Source organism: Urocampus carinirostris, chromosome 7, assembly GCF_059441175.1.
Source record: "Urocampus carinirostris isolate Australia breed hairy pipefish chromosome 7, RoL_Ucar_1.0, whole genome shotgun sequence".
NCBI lineage: Eukaryota > Metazoa > Chordata > Actinopteri > Syngnathiformes > Syngnathidae > Urocampus > Urocampus carinirostris.
The window spans coordinates 23,766,115-23,787,070 of NC_142355.1; the positions used below are offsets into that span (position 1 = coordinate 23,766,115).

Below are 20,956 nucleotides of genomic sequence, written 5' to 3' on the forward strand. Positions count from 1 at the left end.
TTTTTAGGGTGCTACCTGGTGCCCACAGACACCACATTGGTGACCCCCTGGCAAAAGACTAAATTATTTTCACCAGATAAATCACTCACTGTTGTCGCCTAGCAAAACTGTCGCCTTTCAGATGCATTTGTCATGTTTGATGATATTAAACATGACAATATTTAGCATTTGACCAAGCTAAGAATTCATATTTTAATTAAATATGTGTCCATATTCTTGAGGCAGTTTCATTAGTCTGTTAGTCTTTTTTTTAAGGCTAAAACCCATAATTGCCAATTATTCATTTTTCGGGAGTTGTAACGTCAACAGCCAGCTATCTTTTTTGCTCTCTGTCCCTCGGCAAGATTTTATGAAAAAGAGTTTATTATTAAAAATTCTCTATTGTGTATTTTTCTGCAGACTTTTCATCATCTACCAAAGCTCATCATAAAATACTTGAGGCTTATTACAACTAATTACAAGCTTGAGTATGAGCTGTGCAGTCGTGCGGCCCCTGATGGGCTTGTGACAGAAGCAATTTTGTCGTTCTCTGCTTTATGACGCTGGTGCATGAGATCAGAATAAAGTCATACCAGCGGGTGTCATGAGAACTTTTTGTCTTCAGCATGTTGGAACATGAATTCAGGAGAGTAGTCGAACCAGAGGTAATCCAATTTGGGTCAAAGGTGGACACAAACACAAATGTTAGATTGCAACAAAATCACAGAATTAGTTTTTTACAAAACAAAACTAAAATATTCTATTAAAAAAAATCAAGCAGGTCATTTTAGATAGATAGATAGATAGATAGATACTTTGTTCATCCCCGAAGGGAAATTCACATTTCCAGCAGCATCCCTGAGCTGAGAACAATCGAGAACAATCGGAGCTGCTTTATTGTCTTAATTCATCTTGGGTTAATCTTGTATTTTTATCTTTTTGATATTTGTAATTATCAGGACCAGAACGGAAACAGGACCCAATTGCGTAACGTTTACCACAAGTTTTATTGAAAGAAATAGGAAGGGCTGGGCCCACGATCCGGTGTTCACTGGATGCGGGAAGAAAGTCGCTCTCGGACTCGGACTGTGATCCGAACACGGAAATGGGTCTTTTATAGCAAGCAACGGCGGTGTCAGGGACGGAAAAACTGGTCGGTAATCGGGACTGGGAGAGCAAAGCGTGGTCGGGGACGGAAATGAGTCCTGAGCCAGGACGGGAGAGTAGACGTAGTCGGGATCAAAAATGGGTCGTAAGCCGGTACGGGAGAGCAGACTTGATGGGGATCAACACAGGTCGTAGCCGGAGACAAACGGGAGCAAAAATGGACAGGCAGGAGTCAGGGCCGAAAAAGCCTTGCTTTGTATAAACAGAGGTTAGCTGACGGACTGACAACAGAGGATTGACAGGACTGGGTTTAAATAGGGACAGGGAGCCAATCGGAACCCGCAGCGGTTGGCGCCAAATGAGCGGGCACAGGTGATTCACACTGGTAATCATGACAGTAATATTCCTTTATGTATATAGTTTCTTAGATTTATTTAGCTGGCAACTGTGTGGACAGCAAAGTGAGAATTTCATTGTGCAGGGAATCGTGGTTCTTTACTGTGCATATGACAATAAACACTTTGAATCTTGAATCTTAAAAAATACACATTTTGTTTGAACCACCTAAATATCTTGCTGTTTCTATAAACCTAGAAAACTGGGTATATTTTTGCAACTGAAACCTGCATACAACAGGTCATATTATTTAAACGCCCAAAAAATACCAGACGTTTGCTTTTCACAACCTAAAAATAAGGACTCAACATAAAGCAACCCCAAAAATGTGTTTTTTGTTTTTTTTTTGTTTAAGAAAAATAACTTATTAGTTTATAAAGCAATTCGTCTAAACTGGATCTTTTTGGTTGAAGTACCGTAAAATATTGGGTTGTATTTTGAAACATTAAAATCTGTGTTGATTTTTTATAATTTCTCCTCCTTTTTTCCTCCCGTACTACCTCGAAAAATTAACACATTTGACTAGTTTGTGCAAAAAACTAGGTCAATTTGTATGAGTCACTGCCCAAAAACTTTATCATGATGTTTTTTCTTTATTAGTTCATCAAAACTCCTACATTCTGAACCAACTAAAAGGGTCATTTTGTTAAAGTAAACATCAAAAAATGTAATGAAAATCGTTTGTTTTTGACACCCTGAAAAGTAGGGCTCAACAGACAGTTCCCCCCAAATAACTTGGTTTAGCTAGTTTATAACAAAAAAAACAAAACTGGGTCTTTTTGGTTGAAATAAACCAAATTATTGGCTGGTATTGTCTAACACTAAAAGACATGATCTATTTAGTTGTTGTTTTTGTTTTGAACACCCTCCAACATTTAAAATATTTAAAAAAAAAAATGTATATATATATAAAATATATATATCGGTCCAAATTGTCCATAGGTGTGCATGAGCGAGTGAGTTGTCTGTCCCTGTGTGCCCTGCAATTGGCTGGCAACCAATTCAGGGTGTCCCCTGCCCACTGCCCGGAGATGGCTGGGATGGGCTCCAGCCCCCCCGCGACCCTAATGAGGATAAGCGGTACGGCTGATGAGATGAGATGAGATATATATATATATATTTAACCCATCCTTTCAAACAATAGGGTCTTTTTGGTTGAAATAATGGCTGGTATTGTGTACCACTAAGAGCCAGAATCTATTTATTTGATGTTATTGTTTTAAACACCCTCCAACACTCAGATTTATTTTTAAAACAAAACAAAAAAAAGAATATATTTTTTCAACCCAACTTTCCAAACAATAGGGTTTTTTGTGTTGAAATAACCCAAACTATTGGCTGGTATTTTGTAACACTAAAAGCCAGGATCTATTTAGTTGTTGTTTTTGTTTTGAACACCCCCCAACACTCTCATTTATTTTTAATCAAACAAAAAATGTATATCTTTTGCTCAACCCAACTTTCCAAACAATAGGATCATTTTTAGTTGCAATAAAACCCAACAAAAAAGGGTCCAATCGTGAATAACAACACTAAAATACGTTTGAAAAAATTGCGACGATAAATGATCAATTTTTTTGTGTTAATCTCCATGGAGTTGCTCTTTAATGCGTGTGGCAACCCCAAAATTTGGACTTACCCAAATATTTTTTGGGTTTCAATAAAATCGATTTTATTTGATACTGTATTTGATGATTCATATCAAACAAGAAATCCCCCCCCAAATTCTGGACTGATTTCGTTAAAAATGCTTCAATTGTTTCTTTATACAAACCCAACATACAGAATCATCTGACAGAAAACCAAATAAACCAAGGAATAAATCTATCAATTTTTCAAGTGTAAATAGAAGTATTTAAACCAAGTCAAAAGGTTGAGTTTCTATATATATATATATATATATATATATATATATATATATATACATACATATATATATATATGCATATACAACAGGGTGCAAGGATCTATATGTAGCAACACTCTTCTTTGTGTGATGATGAGGAAATATAGCAATGGAGGACAGAAAATGGTGCTGAATAATTCAAAGCAACTCCGCTGTGTTGCTAGCAGAGGTGGGTTTTGTTGACATGAGGTCTGAGAGTATTTTGTAGACTTCCATTTATCTTGTGGCAGTCTTTAAACACCACAGGCATTTGTTTGGCAGCAGCTCTTTTGCTGTAAACATCACAGATATGACAATATCGCGCTCCAGCAGCAACAAAACTTTATATGGATTTCGGAAAATAACGGTCAAAGTTGCCCTTTTGAAATGGACAACTAATGCGGTATTTTTCAAACAGCGTGCTGGGAGACCTTGTCTGGTGTGCAGCAGGAAATAATCCAATTTTATCTTCACAAAAAAGTATAAAAGTAATATTTTAGCATCTTCTTCTCTTTTCAATGATGTATTGACATACATTTTTATTTCTCTCATCATCCAGATACAATGTTCCAATTATATCAGAATCAAGAATTACCTGTATATTAAACAATTGAGAAAAAGACTGATACACAAATGATTAGAAACACTTTATACGGTTTATTAGGTTCCATCATAATTTAAGCCAGGAGTCCCATCCATCCATTATCTGCACCGCATATAGAATAGAATAGAATAGAATATACCTTTATTGTCATTGCTACAAATGGGCTAACATATTGTGACAACGAAATTGGGCATATCCTCAATAGGGTTGCTATCTTCGGGCAGTGGGCAGGGGACTAGACCTAAGATTTATGGCCCGAGCCCGAGCCCGAACCTGAACCCGAGGCAATTTCGGGCCGGGTCGGGCCTGAAATGTCAGTCATACGGTCGGGTCGGGTCGGGTTCGGTCCTGCTTTTTTTTTTTTTTTTTTTTTTTTTTTTTTAAATTAATTAATAATTATAAATATATGTTCATTAAAAATATATACTTAAACTATGTATGGATACTAGACCAAGGAATATAGTAAATCAAATAAATATTATTTGTGTACAATTAGTTGTGATTGCGGAAATCATAGCGTACAGTGACGTTGGTGACTTTTCCATCCGCATTAACAAACGCATTTTGTAAAATACGATCGCGCTTTATTGTTTAAATAAACGCGTTATATAGACTAGAATCTCCCAATTATTATAATTAGCTCGCTTTATTTTGTTTTAAAGCGTATTATATAGAATAGGATCGCTTTTGTCGGAAGCGTACATTGACGTTGGTGACATTTTCATCCGCGTTAAAAAACGCAATTTGTAGAATACGATCGCGCTTTATTGTTTAAATAAACGCGTTATATAGACTAGGATCTCCCAATTGTTATAATTAGCTCGCTTTATAGTTTTAATAAGCGTTTTATATAGAATACGATCGCTTTTGTCGGAAGCGTACATTGACGTTGGTGACATTTTCATCCGCGTTAAAAAACGCAATTTGCAGAATAAAATCACGCTTTATTGTTTAAATAAACGCGTTATATAGACTAGGATCTCCCAATTATTATAATTAGCTCGCTTTATTGTTTTAATAAGCGTTTTATATAGAATACGATCAGGGGGGGGGGGGGGGGGGGGCGGGAATTTGCATAGGAGTCGGAAAAGGGCACAACACGTCAACACCCCCTGAATGAAAGTGCTGCGCTAAAATCTTAAGGACGTACTACTACTGCTGCTGTGGATTATGGCCCAATGATCAAGTCGTCAAAATGACGGACGCCCTTAAATGTTTTCGCTACCTCAAAAAAAAAAAACCGTCAATGACAGATTGTCGCTTAATGTAACATCTGCAGTGCAGACACAGAAATATAAAAGATGTAAATGTTTATACAGTTTTATTTAACTTAGGCCTAGATGTTGTAACAAAAGGCAGAGTTTAATTTGTTATCATAAATCACCCCTCCTTATAAATAAAATATGTAATTTCGGGCCCCCTCGGGCCGGGCCAGCAAATCCAGTTAATTAGTCGGGCTCGGTCCGGGTCGGGTTTAATACCCCTCGGGCCTGGGTCGGGCTCGGGTGCTTTTTTTTGGCCCGATCTTACCTCTACAGGGGACACAGCCAGTCGCAGGGCACACAGAGACAGACAACTCACTTACTCATCCACACCTAGGGACAATTTGGACCAGCCAATTAACCTGACATGTATGTTTTTGGAATGTGGGAGTAGAAAGGAGTGCCCAGAGGAAACCCATGCAACACGGGGAGAACATGCAAACTCCATACAGGGTTCGATTCTATGACCTCAGAACTGTGCCGTGCTTCCCAGCGCCTTGAGTTATTTTTAAATGAATGTCAATGGATAATGTGCCTCAAGATTTTTAAATACAAAAATGCGCTTCACCACAAAAAAGGGTTGACAATTGTTCTTTTTTGATTCAAAAATTGGCAATCTTCCAATGAAATGCTAAAAAATAGACTCTAAATATGTTTGTGTTTTCTATAGACATTACATTTCTGGCCTTGGAATTATTGATGATAGAATTTGGTTCATTTTTTTTCTTTAATCCCTTTAATTACATTGGAGATCTTTTTCAGTTACATTCTCTACTGTCTGGTGTTTCTCCAGAATGTTTTCACGGATTATAAAAAATTGATCCAACAAATTTTCATTATTTCATATTAACAATGGCACAACAATCTCAACCTGATCCCATCTAAATTGGACGAAATTAACAGTGAGTATGCTCTGCCAGCAGTCAGAATTCGCATTTGTACTTGAGCCAGAGCGAACATTTGACAGTAATATTAATTAACACTTTCTGAACATTTTTCATACCTTGGAGCTCGTGGTTTAATTTTGGACCATTTTCAGATTGAGTGTTTGCCACGGTGTTATTTTTACATCCCTTGTATTTATTGGAATCTAGTCGTTAAGGGATAAGACCAACCAACTTTTGTCAGATAAAATGTCTGTGTTTAATGTTAGTTGCATTTTTATAAATTATTACATTATAGGAACAAAGGTGGTTTAAATCATCTACCCTTTTGTATGAGGAAATAAAGTCATCCCGCTAAATGTCTTTACAATTATTTTGTCATGATTACTGATTAGCATCATTTGACGCCATCCGCTGCAGGCTACCTGATTAGTTCCCTGTTCCTCTTTGAGCCCAGTCCTGTCATTCCCCGGTTGTCAGTCCGTCAATGAACATCTGTTGTTACAAGGCAAGCATTTTGACCCGGATTCCCGACTGTCCTGTTTTTGCACACGTTTTTCCACCCGTCCGTTCCTGATATTCCCGTTTGTCTCTGGCTCTGACGTATTTTTGCTCTCCTGTCCCGGCTATCGACCTGTTTTTCCGTCCTTGACACTGCCATCTCTCGCTGTTTTTTTTGTTTTGTTTGTTTGTTTGTTTTTTGAGTTGCTCCTGCATTCTAGGCACAGGTTTTTCCACATGAAAGCCAAATTGCTTTTTTAAGGTCACAATAGGTATTGCTTAAAAAACAAAAATAATTAATAATTGATAGATACATGATTAGCCATCTTCGCAACCATCGTACAACCTTTGAGCCCATAATTTTTTTTTCTTATTTGTTTTATTTTAGTTTTATTTAATGTTTGTTTTCACTGGTTTACCCCTGCTGCATCATACGGGTGCCCTGCCCATCCCTTAGAACTTGTCTAAATATCCCACTATCCTTTTACGGCACCTCTCCACTTATTCCTATAACCAACAGGAGCTTTAGCTTCCACTGTATTTACGAGTGACATGGCCGCTTTCTTGTGTCCCGTTTCATCTGGAGGGACAAAAGCATGACCAACTTGGGTGCCGAGGTGCTTAACTTGTTTGGGTGTTTAGGCATTTGGGTTGGCCATGGTCCAAATTTTTGGAGTGTGTTTTTTTGCTATTTTTTCCCTTTTTTATTTTCTTTGTTATTGTATGTGTTTGTCTTGCTGTCGGTCACCGCTCTCGAGGGATATGACCAGGGTAGATAGATAGAATAATATTTGTTTTTCTTTTTTGGAATTGTCATTGATTGCATCATAGTGTACATAGTTTACAACTAGCTTTGTCTTGACATTCTAGCATAAATATGTAAATAAAGACAAAAAATACAGATGAGATAACGAGACTACCGTAATTTCTGGACGAATACAAAAACAATTTTAGATACACTACCTGCACCTGACTATAAGCCACATATATATATATATATGGCGTAAGATTATTTTTTCTTTTGTAAGGGAAAATACGACTGTTTGTAAGGGCATGGAGCCATGGAGGTTGACAGAAATGCTAGTCTAAATCAAAAGTGATGTGATGTTTGGTCAACTGAAACTGCCAAAATACAGCAATGTTGCTATGCCTGGACTTGTAAATCTAGTGCTCCTTAGGACCGTCGAAATCCCGAATGCTAACCGCTGACTCCAAACTGTAGGCCTTGAAGCAGGCTCTCGCTCCAATCTAATAGCTTTCTGGCGTGCAGAGCGTCGGTGGAAGCGCTCAGGCAAGAGTGCTGGATAAAGCACAATGCCGAAGCGCTGACAATGACTAAAGCCTTGGGAGACCCTTCCTCCATAAAGCAGCACTTAAATAAGGATGAAATCTGCTGGGTCAGTTCGCAGCTGCCCCGGCGCGCCGTCGAAGCTCGCAACCCCACAGGCATTAACGCCGCATCCGCGTCTCCAAATGAATCATACTGCGTAGGTGTTCGAAACCCATGTGAATACGGTCTGATGTTTTTTTTTCCTTATCTGCTAGGAAAAGATGAAGGGTAAAAATAAGTTGGTCCCACGCCTACTGGGGATAACCAAAGAATCGGTGATGCGAGTGGATGAGAAGACCAAGGATGTGGTGCAGGAGTGGCCCCTGACTACTGTCAAAAGATGGGCTGCCTCCCCCAAGAGCTTCACCCTGGTACTTTCTGACACTCAGCGTCACACAGTTGTCAAATCCTATCATTTATAGCACGAATGTCAAACTCTGTTTTGTGCGTAAAAAAAAAAAGAGTGCGTGATAAAATCGACTGAAACGGCAAAAGTTTGACACGTATGCATCTATTCAGAAACAATGAGAAAAAAAGGATCATGTTTGGCATTGAATGTGGTAACTTGTTTACTTTAACAGTTGAGTGAATACAGTTTTACAACTGAACCAATTCATCACGCTAGACACACTCATCATTGCCCTCTGGCAGCTGGGGAAAGCATTTGGTTTGCATTTATTTAAAACAATCAAACTTTTGTTCAAAATGACATAGACTCATTTCTTTTTTTTTACATACTCAGAATATTGTGGCCCTCGGCCGTATGGTTGACATGGCTGATTTATAGTCCGACTTTTAAAAGTAGTTTTCTCTGTTTTTGAATTCCTGCACAAAGAGCATTTAAAAAAACAGACCTTTTTCATTGGAAAGAATCATAAATCCTTTTGAAGGATTGTGCACACTTTAGATGTATTATTTCTCCTGATTTTTTTTTTCTGAACCAGTTTGGGAATATCTTTTTTTCCGATTTGAAAGGGTTTGGTGTTTTTTATATGAGTTTGTTTCTGCTTTCTTATTCTGGCTTAAATTCCACAATGACCAGCTCTCCCCGATATGCTTATTAGCACATGTTCTTCACCACCAGCCTTCTTTTTTTTCCAGTGTTTTCTGACTTCTCTGCTGTATATTTTCTCGTGCCATGAGAAGGCCTCCAAAAAAATGTGTTAGTCAATTAGTTAATTGACTGTATTCTCTGCCACAATGGCATACAAAAATTATCAATGCTGTGCTAGCAAAATATCATGTATAGTGAAATGAAAGTCCACCATAACAAATAATATAATATTAAAAACATACAGAAGTCTTATTTTTTTCTGTCTGCCTTTCAGTACAAAAAAACCATATTGCTAAATGTTTGGTGTTGAAGGAAAAAAAGTAAATTTAATGAACAGAAGAAGATTATGTTAGTTGTTCACAATAGTTAAGCAATAGTGCTAACTTTAGGTGTCGAATGAGACAATGTTATCTCAACGTACAGAAGAATACTAGGCTAGATATTGGCATAAAGAAAATTATTCTTATTTTATGTGCTAAAGTTGCCAATTTTAGTGTAGAATAAAACCGCGATATTTAGACAATTAAAATTTTGGGTGTTGAAGGACATAAAGTTAACATACAGTCGAAGATTAAGCTAGTTTTTAGCATAAAAGGAAATAAGGCTAATTCTGGGTTATAACGATGACAGTTTTTAGCAATGAATAAGATGACAAGAGTTAAACAATAGCGCAACAAAGTTACCTTAACATAAAGAGGAGGATTAAGCTGAGCTAATTATAAAAGAAAATGATGCCAAATCTAGGTGATAAAGATGCTAGTTTTTAGGATCAGAGAAGACAATGATTGTTTCTGGTGTTGAAGAAAGATAATTTTGGGCATAAAACAACACCCATGCTACTTTTAAGCGTAGACGAAGATGACAACTGTTTTCAGAATAATAGAAGAAGACAAAGTTGTTTTCAGCTTTGAATAAAAAAGACGATGCTAGTTTTCAGTGTAGTAAAAGACAACATTAGCTTTTGGCGTAAAAGAGGATGATGCATGTTTTTCCCGTGAAAGAAAATGATGATAGTTTCCATTGGAGAGGAAAGCTATGCTATGTTTTGGCGTGGGAAACCACGATTTAAGTGATTTTGTGTAGAAATAAAATAGTCTTATTTCGACAAAGAAGATTACTCTAGTTTCCTGCATAGATTAAGATGACACTTTCACTGAAAAAGAAAACAACTAGTTTTGCTCACTTGAAGTAGAAAGTGACATGAGTCAACAGAGGTCTGCAAAGTTATAAGTAGTTTATCAAGATCCAGTCCAACAAGAAAGACAACTAGACCCATGAAAAAAATTAGGAGTAATATTTAACATATTGTAAACAAACGGCCCTTTGATCTTCCTTTAGTTTGAGGGATACATTTTAAAGAGTGTCATTTGTTATCTATCATTTACCAGGCCGCCTGCATCTGTGATAGTGTTATACATAAAAGGGGTCAAAAGTATTTGGAAGTCATTAAAAAATTTTGGTTTTTTTATCACAATTGACTGACCTTGAATATCTGTTTTGCCTGAAGGACTTTGGCGAATACCAGGAGAGTTACTACTCTGTCCAAACTACAGAGGGAGAACAAATATCTCAGCTCATCGCTGGATATATTGACATAATTCTGAAAAAGGCAGGCACCAAATAGATTGCTTTTTTTTATGTCGATAGCCCATTGTTTTCTTTTACATTTCGGTCTTGATTGTTATTTTTTCTCTGCCCACAGAAACAGAGTAAGGATCGTTTTGGTCTTGAGGGTGACGAGGAGTCCACCATGCTGGAGGAATCTGTTTCCCCTAAGAAGTAAAAGCCTTTTTCCTTTATTCATGTGTCTTGTTTTTATGTCACTTTTATTTATGGTTAGTCTTAATAAGTTTTTCGTATTATGTAATGGGTCAGTTGATGGTCACAGGATGAGATCCCAACATCCCTGCAGAGCAATTACACCAGCTGCTATGTTGTTATTATTATTCTTATGAAAACTAACATTGCAAGTGTAGAGGTTAAGATATCACAAAGGTTAAGACATCACTTCTTGGAAATAAATATATGCAGTCATTTTCATTTCCCAGCTGGCTGCTGTTGCTTTCACTTTTCCCATGTGCACGTGTGACTGATGGAAACTAATGTGTTGCTTGTTTTGCGCTCTATCACACTCTCTTTCTTGTACACCTTTTTGTTTTGTTTTTTATTCCTGTTGAGACCTTCTATTGGTATAGTCCATTCCCTAGCCCCTTATCCTTACCTTAACTGATTGCCTTATGTTAACCCTTAAACTAACCCTAACCAAAGTGTAACTCAAGCCTTAACTCCAAAACCATGTTTTAATCATAAACCAAGGGAGATAGCCACTTTAGGTCCGCTAGAATTTCCTAGTAAGAAATAAAGGAACCTTCAATGATGATAAAATCCGGAAAATTGTCCTATGAAGGCAACTAATATAAGCACCCCCCACACACACACATATTTATTGATGTACAGTTATCCATTTCCTATCCCTTACATTAACCTTAACCAACCAAACAAATTGCCTTATGTCAAGTCAAGTCACATTTATTTGTATAAGCTTTAATCACAAAATGTCTCAAAGGACTGCACAGGTTACAATTACACCATCCCCTGATCTTAAACTAACATGCATGCAAGGAAAAACTCAAAACCTCAGCACGAAGAAAATATGAAACCTTGAGAAGGGTCCTCACAAGTGGTAATACCCCTTCCAGGAAGACCAGGATGCAATAGATTTAGCATTGGGTAACAGTAGACAAAACAGTGAACATCAATAAAAGAAAACATAAGTAATATGTTGAAATTTGTCCAAAAAGTCCATGACAGTAATATGCTCAAACTTTTTTGTCTTGGTGTAAAGTGTAGCTGCCGCATTCTGAACCAGTTGCGAACTTTTAAAGCTAGACATCGGGAGACCAGAGAGCAATACATTACAGTAATTAAGCCGAGAAGTAATAAACGCATGAATTAAAACCTCTGCATCTGATTGGGAACGAACGAATTTTCGCAATATTACGGATTGGGTAGAAAGCTATTCTAGTAATATTTTTCACGTGTGACTGAAACGACAGATTAGGATCAAATATAACACCTACATTTTTGACCGAGTCACTATGGGTGATATTACATTTGTCTAGGTTTAGGGCAGTGTTTGAAAACAACTCACGACAATGAGCTGGACCAATAATCAACATTTCAGTTTTTTTTGGGTTGAGGCGCAAAAAATTAAGTGACATCCATCTTTGAATCCCTACAATGACCGTAGAAATCCTGAAAATGGGCTTAGGAAGGTAACATAAACAAAGCACACACCCTAAAACAAACATTTGGGGTTTTTCTATTCTGGTTAAGATATTGTATTGAATAATTAATTTCTTAACCCCTTATCCCAACCTTAACTATCTGAACCAATAACGCTTAAACTGAGCCAAAGCTTAGTGAGACTCTAAAACCACGTTTTTACCCTAAAAGGGTTCGTTAGAATGTAAATATGGTACTATAATCCCTACAATTAAGGTAATCATCCTAAAAATGACACACACCCATACACACACCCACTCACGTTTATTTTGTTTTTGGCTTAATCCCAGTTAAGAAGGTCCATCATGCAAAAACCAAGTCTTACCCCTGAAAATGACACATGAGGACCAACAAAACATCCTAATAAGGACTACTGGTCCCAACAGTGATTGTAAAATCCTAAAAATCGGCCAAAAAAGGCAACAAATATGAGCACGTAAACATTTATACACTCACACACTCTTGGAAATTTGTATTCACCATAAATCCACAGGGCTCTCCTGTGGAATCGGGCATCACGCCCCTGCTGATTTCGGGCCAGTTGACTCCATGTTCTCCTTACCTAACAAATTGCTGTTTCTTTCTCTCGCCTTAAGAAAAAAAACCCTCATTAATACAATCCTTGTTGCCAAGGAGGAATACATTTTTGGGTGTAATAATTTATCTGCCTCTGCTTACTCGCCATGGCAACCACCATGAGTGTAGGCATTTTTTAATTACAGCTGAAGTGTTTACAAGAAGCTCTCGGTTTCAGTCGTTGCGCTCTTTATGTGACATTGAACTTCACGTTTACCTCAACAAAGACCGAATGAAAACTGACACATGTTACCGTATATTCCGCACTATAAGGTGCACCCGATTATTAGTTACACCTCCAAGAATAGTCTTTTCTGATAGAATTTTCATATATAAGGCGCATTGGAGTATAAGCCGCATGGAACGAAAACTACTTTAATTGAAAATAAATAAATACATTTAGATTAAAAAAATTATCCCACAGAACATAAGTTAACATTATGACATATGGTTTCACTACGAAAATGTATTCATTTATTCCGAAGTATAACCTTTTTGCCAGCTAGACAGCTAGTGAATGATTTGCAACCACAAAAAAGAATTTGCAACGAGCATTCGAAAGTCGGCGTCTGTGCTGCTGACAAAATTCTGCGCTTTTTAAAAAATTTATTTTAAGCAAGAAATAATTATCATGTTAACCAAAATGGGTGTTTCAAGATCACTCCATATATCTCAAAGGCAGAACAGTGACTTCATACTGGTACAAAGTATTGTGAATCAATTCATTGTTAATTCAATTTGATCAAACATACACAATTCCAAAAACACATACCATTAGATGAAAAGCTCTTAAAAAATTGACAGAGCTGTAAAAATTGGATAAAACCAAAAACCACTATTTTAGCATTTTAGTTTTCATAATGACCCCTTTCATCATGGTTGAAATGAAATTATATTTGTACAATTAACACGTATCGACAAGTGGTCACTCGAAGACAAGTCTCAAGTCAGGGGTCTCAAACTTTTTTTTTTGCTTTTAGGCTCGTTTTTTTTGTGTCACTTTTTAGTATTTTTTTTTTCTTCATTAAATAATTTTGAGTAATGCCTTTTTTTTTACAATTTTCTTTTTTTTTTGCATATTTTAAGCACTTCTCTATTCTTTACCAAATGTATTGGTACTTTTTTCAGTTATTTTTAATATGTTCGCGTACATTCTTCAAATGTTTGTATACTACGTGATTATTATTATTATTTATAGTTTTTGTGTCTTTTACTGGACATTTTTTGGGTCATTTCAGTCATTTTATGGGCTTTTGATTAGGTCGTTTTATGGTCATTTTTTTAGTTGTTTTGTGGACGTTTTTGGGTTATTTTTTGGTCGTATTTCCATTAGCAAGGTGTAATCAAGATGTCATGTTCAGAACAGTTCACGTTTACAGTTCCGTTCATATTTAGAAAGTTAAATGTTAAAGAACTTTAGATATAGGCTATCTATATCTATCTACCCTCAAGAGGAGTGACCAACAGCAAGACAAACACATACACAAAAACAAAGAAAATAAAAAAGGGAAAAGGTAGCAAAAAACACAAAAAATGCCCAAACACCCAAACAAGTTAAGCACCTTGGCACCCGTGTTGGTCATGCTTTTGTCCCTCCAGATGAAACGGGACACAAGAAAGCGGCCATGTCAGTCGGGTCTGGGTGACACAACACACTCTTCTATTCAACAGCAGGGCCCGACAGCTTTCACTGGTTTACCCCTGCCGCATCATATAGGCAACTGGACTAAATAAACATGTCTTTCTAGTCAGCAACTACATGTAGTTTATCCAGTCTTTTAAATCTCCAGTGTTATTATTATTTCATGCATGTATTTGCAATTGATTTCTATATTTAGTTTTTGATTTTATTTTGTGTAAAAATCAAATCGAGGTATTTGAGAACAACAGAGTGTTTTTGTCCTAGCTTTTTATTGTGACTCTGTTCCCAGTGGCCCCAAAGTAAATTGAGTTTTGAGACCCCTGCTCAAAGGCAGAACAGTTATCAAATTGCAATTATATCCACCGTATTTTCCTTTACACAAGGCACACCAAACACATTCACATTTATTTACAATTTGGGTTTTTTAGCTGCGCCCTATAGTCGGAAAAATAAGGCATATCGAAACGATAATGATATTAAACCATCGGCGTTCTTTCTGCTCTGTTTTAAGGTCCACAATTCTGCAGCAACAGTTCAACCGGGTAGGCCGGGTGGAGCACGGCTCGGTGGCCTTGCCGGGTATCATTCGATCAGGTTCTGCAAGCAATCACGACACGTTCAATGTGGGTGCGATGCCTTCCGCCCAGCAACAGATCACCGGCGGACAGATGCACAGAGGACACATGCCGCCGCTAGTGAGTACATCATTATTTAACATTAAGGTCGTTTAGTGCCTCGGATAGATGTTCTCGCATTAGTGTCAACAAGTGTGCTGCAGTCAATTAACCAATGACAAATAGTGCGCTTTTTTCTGAAGCCGGTGATATACAATGATGAGAAAAACGATTAAAAGTTCAATCCACTTGACATCAGTCAACAAATAATAAATAGGTGTTTGATTTTGCATGAGATTTTTTTACGATAATATACAGTGGAACCTCGGTTTTCGAACGCCTCTCAGTTCGAACAAATCGGTTCTCGACCAAAAATTTCGAGAAATTCTTGCTTTCGCTGTTCGGTTAAGGAATCGGAGTTCGAACGCCGGTACGCTAGGGTGCGATGCTGAGCGGCGTATGAGTGTAGATCGTGTAGATTGCCCCCATCCCTCGTAAAGAACTGTTATCATGTGCAGACATGTTTTGTTTTGCTTTCGCTTTTAATATACGTGTAACAAGTGTCTTAGCCCCTAATTATGCCTCCGAAGAAGGTTGGTGCAAGCAGCAAAGTTGCTACAGGTGAAAAAGGAAGAGTAGTGCCTACAACTATTGCATTTAAGAAAGAAATGATAGCAAAATATGAAGAAGGTATGCGAGTTTCCGATCTTGCTATACATACAGCTTGGCTTCTGCTGAGCACCACAAAGGTAAGAAATCCTATTCATAATTCTTTTCTTTACCCTTTGTTTATTTTTACATGTTCATGTTAGCGTAATCTTTCGTACGTAAGATTACGATAACGCGAACGTACGATTAGCCTGGGTTAGCTTTGTTTACGTAAAACATTCAGGGTGTTGTAACGGAGCCCCCTTTCCAATGAACCGCTCACCACTTGTTGTGGAGACCCGGGTGCTAAATGACGTGTAAACAACCAGATTTTTTTATTTTTACACGTTCATGTTAGCGTAATCTTTTGTACGGAAGATTACGCTAACGCGAACGTACAATTAGCCTGGGTTAGCTTTATGTTTACATTTATGGTAAACATTCAGGGTTAAAATCAATTTACATTACTTTTAATGGGAAAAACGATTTCGGTGATTGAACAAATCGGTTTTCGAACAGGGTTCTGGAACGGATTATGGTCGAGAACCGAGGTTCCGCTGTATGACTTTGGCACAATACAGAATAAGATATTCATTTGTCCTTTGTGTACTTAGAAAATATAAGCCAAGCACATATTTTATTCTAAGTCATCATTTTTTTTTTTTTTTTGTATGTATTTAATATTTGTTTAATTTTCATTTTCATTTTCACTATTGTGTGTGTATATGTCTTTGGCATTAAGGGTTCTTGTGTGGGGCAAAAGGGAGGTGGAGGGTGGTAATTTAGTTACATATTTTTCATTGAATGTATTCATAGGGAACTTTGACTTGCAATTTGTCTGAAAAATGCAACAAAAATAAATTATGATTGATTGATTGATTGATTGATTAATGGTTCGTTTTTTGGTTGGTTGGTTGGTTGACCTTCAGCTCACGCTTTGGTCAACATTGCTCTGTAAAAAATATAATTAGGCTAATTTTTAGAATATATTTCTTAATATAAATAAATAAATAAATGAGTTCAAAGTCTTCAAAAAAAACGAGTTTACTTATTTAAAAAACAAGGTACAGATGCTGGTCCGCTGACTCATCAATATCCTATAATTGTATATATATCATATTTATGTGTATTATATACCATGCATAAACATCTTTTTCTCTCCGAAAATATGTCAGAATTTAAAATAAAAAGAAGTATTCCCTAATTTAAAAGTATTAAAAAGTTGAATGTGTATTATGTAAATAGATTTTTATATTTTTTTCAGTTGCAAATGAAATAAAAAAGCATGTGTTACAAACTTAAACGTTTAAAAGAATATAAAAAGTAATTGCACCAGATATTTATTTATAAACTGACTGAAATCCAAAAACGAACAAAACTCTTCAGACCAATACCACTTATTTGCTTTTACTTTGAAAAATAAATCGAAACAAATTTTCATATTTTCTGACATAACGTGCTTTAATTTTAATTAATTTGTTCCTCAAAATGTTTTTAAAAAAATATTTTCTTTTATAAAATTCAGATATTATAACGTTATTTTATCTGATCATCACTGGAAAAAGTCATTGATGCATGAGTTGAAGAATAAAATTGTTTCTTCGATACCGATGCGTCTATTTGTTATATCTGCTTAGTATTTTTTTATTATATAAATTTCAGTTTTATATTGATTGTCTTGATTTTCAATGTATTCATAGAAAAAATACTAGAACGTTCTCCATTAAATGGATTACTGATACTCGGCACTGACAACAACCCTAAGCCTAATTTTTAAATTATTTTAATAATAACATAGAACAAACGCATTACTTGCTTTCTGTGTAGACTAATGTGCTCTTTGACTGATATAAAAACTGCAAATAAATGAATAAAAAGAAAAAGCCTTTTATGTGCGTAACAAAATTCTAGTAAAAAATCACCAAAGGCAAAACTGACGCTTTGTTAAGCCTCTATACAAACTTTTCTTGACAAAACCGATCTGTTTTGTGCCTGTTGTCAGAATCTGGCACAGCAAGCCCTGATGGGGACAATCAACAGCAGCATGAACGCAGTGCAGCAGGCCCAAAGCGACCTGGGACACCTTGATAATCTGCCGCCTCTCGGACACGACCTGGTGCGTCCTACACTACACAAAAGAAGGTCCACCTGTGCACTGTAATGTGATCCCGAAAATGATTCGCTTTCAGCAAATGATAACACCCATTGTTCAACCAGCCTTTGATCAGATGTTTTAGCGGGTGGACCTAATGAACCTTCCATTGTGTACTTTTCCCGTGATAAAAATATGTTCCATCAATTCACTCTATTCCTACTTTTTCTTCTTCTAATGCATTCTGTTAGTAACAATCCAACGTTCATACATGAAACGAGTTTTATTCTATGGGTAATTTTCCTCTTTCTGCCCTTCAAATAAAGGCTTCCAGAGTGTGGGTTCAGAATAAAGTGGACGAATCCAAACATGAAATCCACTCTCAGGTTGACGCTATCACTGCGGGAACGGCATCTGTGGTCAATCTCACTGCAGGTGTGTATAGATAGTTTCACCCTTTTCGGTTTGGACTTTTACTTTCTATTAGATTCCATTCACCGCAATCTAATATAATATTGATTAATACAGTGGCATCGTAGAGTAGTATTTTTTAGAAGTGTGTTTAATAAACACCATAAAATTTGGACTATAGAGTGCACCTGATTATAAGCTACACTCAATAAATTTTTAGAGGAAAAAAAAACATTTTGTAGATAGATAAGCCGCACCTGAGTATAAGCCGCATGTGCACACGTTGAAAGATGAGATATTTACAAAGAAAGACGGTACACAGAAAGAGTTTTAATAATACCTGGTATTTAACCCCTTAACCCCGGCAGAATGTTTTGATGAGCATATGCGTGTCCGTATGATGTCACTGAAATATATCATGTCACATATCATTGGAAAGCTTAAACTCGTGGGATTCAAGATACGATACCATTTTAAAATATACTCATCAGAGAAATATCACGATCAGTCTGAAACAAGATACCCAAAAACTATAACGCTGGCGTAACTCACCATTACGTCCACTGCCCGTCCTCAATTTCTTTGCATATCCTCAAAAACGGCTTAGTTTCATTAAGTACAATCCATAGAATCCCAATATGTAAAATATTAACACCAAAACACACATCTATGTTGTATGTTTCACTCTTAAAATATATATTTTTTTGCTTATAGTACCAAATTTTAAAATATAAGTTTTTCATTTACATACAAAATAATGAGAAAGAAAAAAAAATCAATGATAAGTCTAGCTAGTGAAACTATTTAGGATGGCTTCTCTTGTAGTCCTGTATATAAGTCGGTGCTACTTATCTTTGGCATTACTCCAGTCAAGTTCCCGCAGGCTCATTTTGCCTGGTCTTTATCCTACCTCACCATCTATCTGGTGACACCTCCATCATCATTTAAAACCAAGATTCGCTCCTTCCAGGCGACGTCTCCCTCTATTCACTTATCTCAATCTTAACATCACCTGTCGCTCCAATTTCTCTGAAATAAATGGTTCTAGTTCTACATTGAGGCTCTCATTTTCCTTCCACAGGTGAGCCCACAGAAACGGACTACACGGCGGTGGGTTGCGCTATCACCACTATCTCCTCCAACCTCACAGAGATGTCCAAGGGCGTCAAGCTACTCGCCGCTTTGATGGAGGACGAGCGGGGAAGTGGGCACAAGCTGATGGGCGCTGCCAGGATGTTGGCAGGAGCCGTGTCCGATCTGCTAAGGGCTGTTGAGCCTGCGGCCGCTGAGGTCACACTGCCCTTCATATTGTAGTTTTTGGGTTTTCATTGTGTCTGAGGGCATGCTATGCAAAGTAATTCTGAAGAGAAATTAAGTAATACCGTAAGTTCCGGACTACAGAATGCACCTCAATGAAACCAAATTTAGGGAAGACAGTCACCTTTGTTCCTGTGCAAGGCACACCAGATTATAAACCTGGAGGCTTAAACAGCCATATAAATCTAGTCATTTGTTTCTTACATTTTATTATTTATTTACTGTATGAGGTTGCGCGGGCAGCACGGCGGTGCAGTGGTTAGCACGTGTGCGGCACAGTTCTGAGATGAGATTGAGACCATCCTCTATGGAGTTTGCATGTTCTCCCCGTGATTGCGAGGGTTTCCTCCGGGCACGCCAACTTCCTCCCACATTCCAAAATCATGCATGTCAGGTTAATTGGCTGGTCCAAATTGTCCCAGGGTGTAATGAGCGAGCGAATTATCTGTCCCTGTGTGCCTTGTGACTGCCTGGAAACCAGTTCTGGGTGTCCCCTGCCCACTGCCCGAAGATGGCTGGGATGGGCTCCAGCACCCCCGCGACCCTACTGAGGATAAGCAGTGCAGATAACGGATGGATGGTGTCAGGCCTCTCTGCTGATGAAAAGTTGCATGGCAAAGCAACTCAGCCCTTGTTCTGCCTTTGGCTTATGTTCGGTGTCAGGTTGGGAAGAGCGAAGTAGAATGAATGGCTGGTTAATGTGACTGTTCTTACCTATAGCCACCTCCCACTAGAGCAGACCTGGGCACTCCGGTCCTGGAGGGCCGTATGTTCTGCATGATTTTTGAGGTTTCTCTGATCCAATACAGGTGATTCCAATCACCAGTATCGTTAACGAGCACTTGCTAGCTTGCTAACAAGGTTATAATTTGTATCACCTGAGTTAAAGAAGAGCAAACTTCAAAATCTGGCAGGACGTATGGCCCTCCAGGACCGGAGTGCCCAGGTCTGCACTAGAGGGATATGCCTTCAGTATACAGATAGATAGATTTTATTATTTATTATTTTATGAAATGTGTTTTAGTGCAAAGTTTTACGATCAAATATGAACATATTTTACGGGCCGTGTAAAAATGAAGTTAGCTTTTTCCAGTGGTAAATTGTAATTGGAAGAACTTCTTGCAACTGAAAATGTAAGATATATAAAGTATTAGTCTCATTTTTACCAAACACCTATATGTGGAAAGATTTGTTTTAAAAACAAATATACCGTTTTTGGAATTTACTCATGATCTAAATATCACATTTCTTGATAAATGCACACACAATATTAAAAGTACCATATGTAAATCTCAAGGATATTTGTGGGTCTACAAATAAATAATTCACACTAGATTTTTCCTTTTTATGGTCCTGGAGAAATTGGAAA

At 37.3% G+C, this 20,956-nt stretch overlaps 1 protein-coding gene across 1 annotated transcript in view; it reads left to right on the forward strand.

Annotated features, from left to right (window-relative positions):
* The window catches only part of tln2b (talin 2b), a 204,872-nt gene that overhangs the window by 95,981 nt on the left and 87,935 nt on the right, over positions 1-20,956 (forward strand). The window contains exons 10-16 of the mRNA XM_088340223.1: positions 8,164-8,319; positions 10,510-10,611; positions 10,705-10,781; positions 15,017-15,200; positions 17,770-17,883; positions 18,186-18,294; positions 19,352-19,560. Coding sequence (XP_088196349.1) covers positions 8,164-8,319; positions 10,510-10,611; positions 10,705-10,781; positions 15,017-15,200; positions 17,770-17,883; positions 18,186-18,294; positions 19,352-19,560 — 951 coding nt within the window. The remainder of the gene's footprint in view (positions 1-8,163; positions 8,320-10,509; positions 10,612-10,704; positions 10,782-15,016; positions 15,201-17,769; positions 17,884-18,185; positions 18,295-19,351; positions 19,561-20,956) is intronic.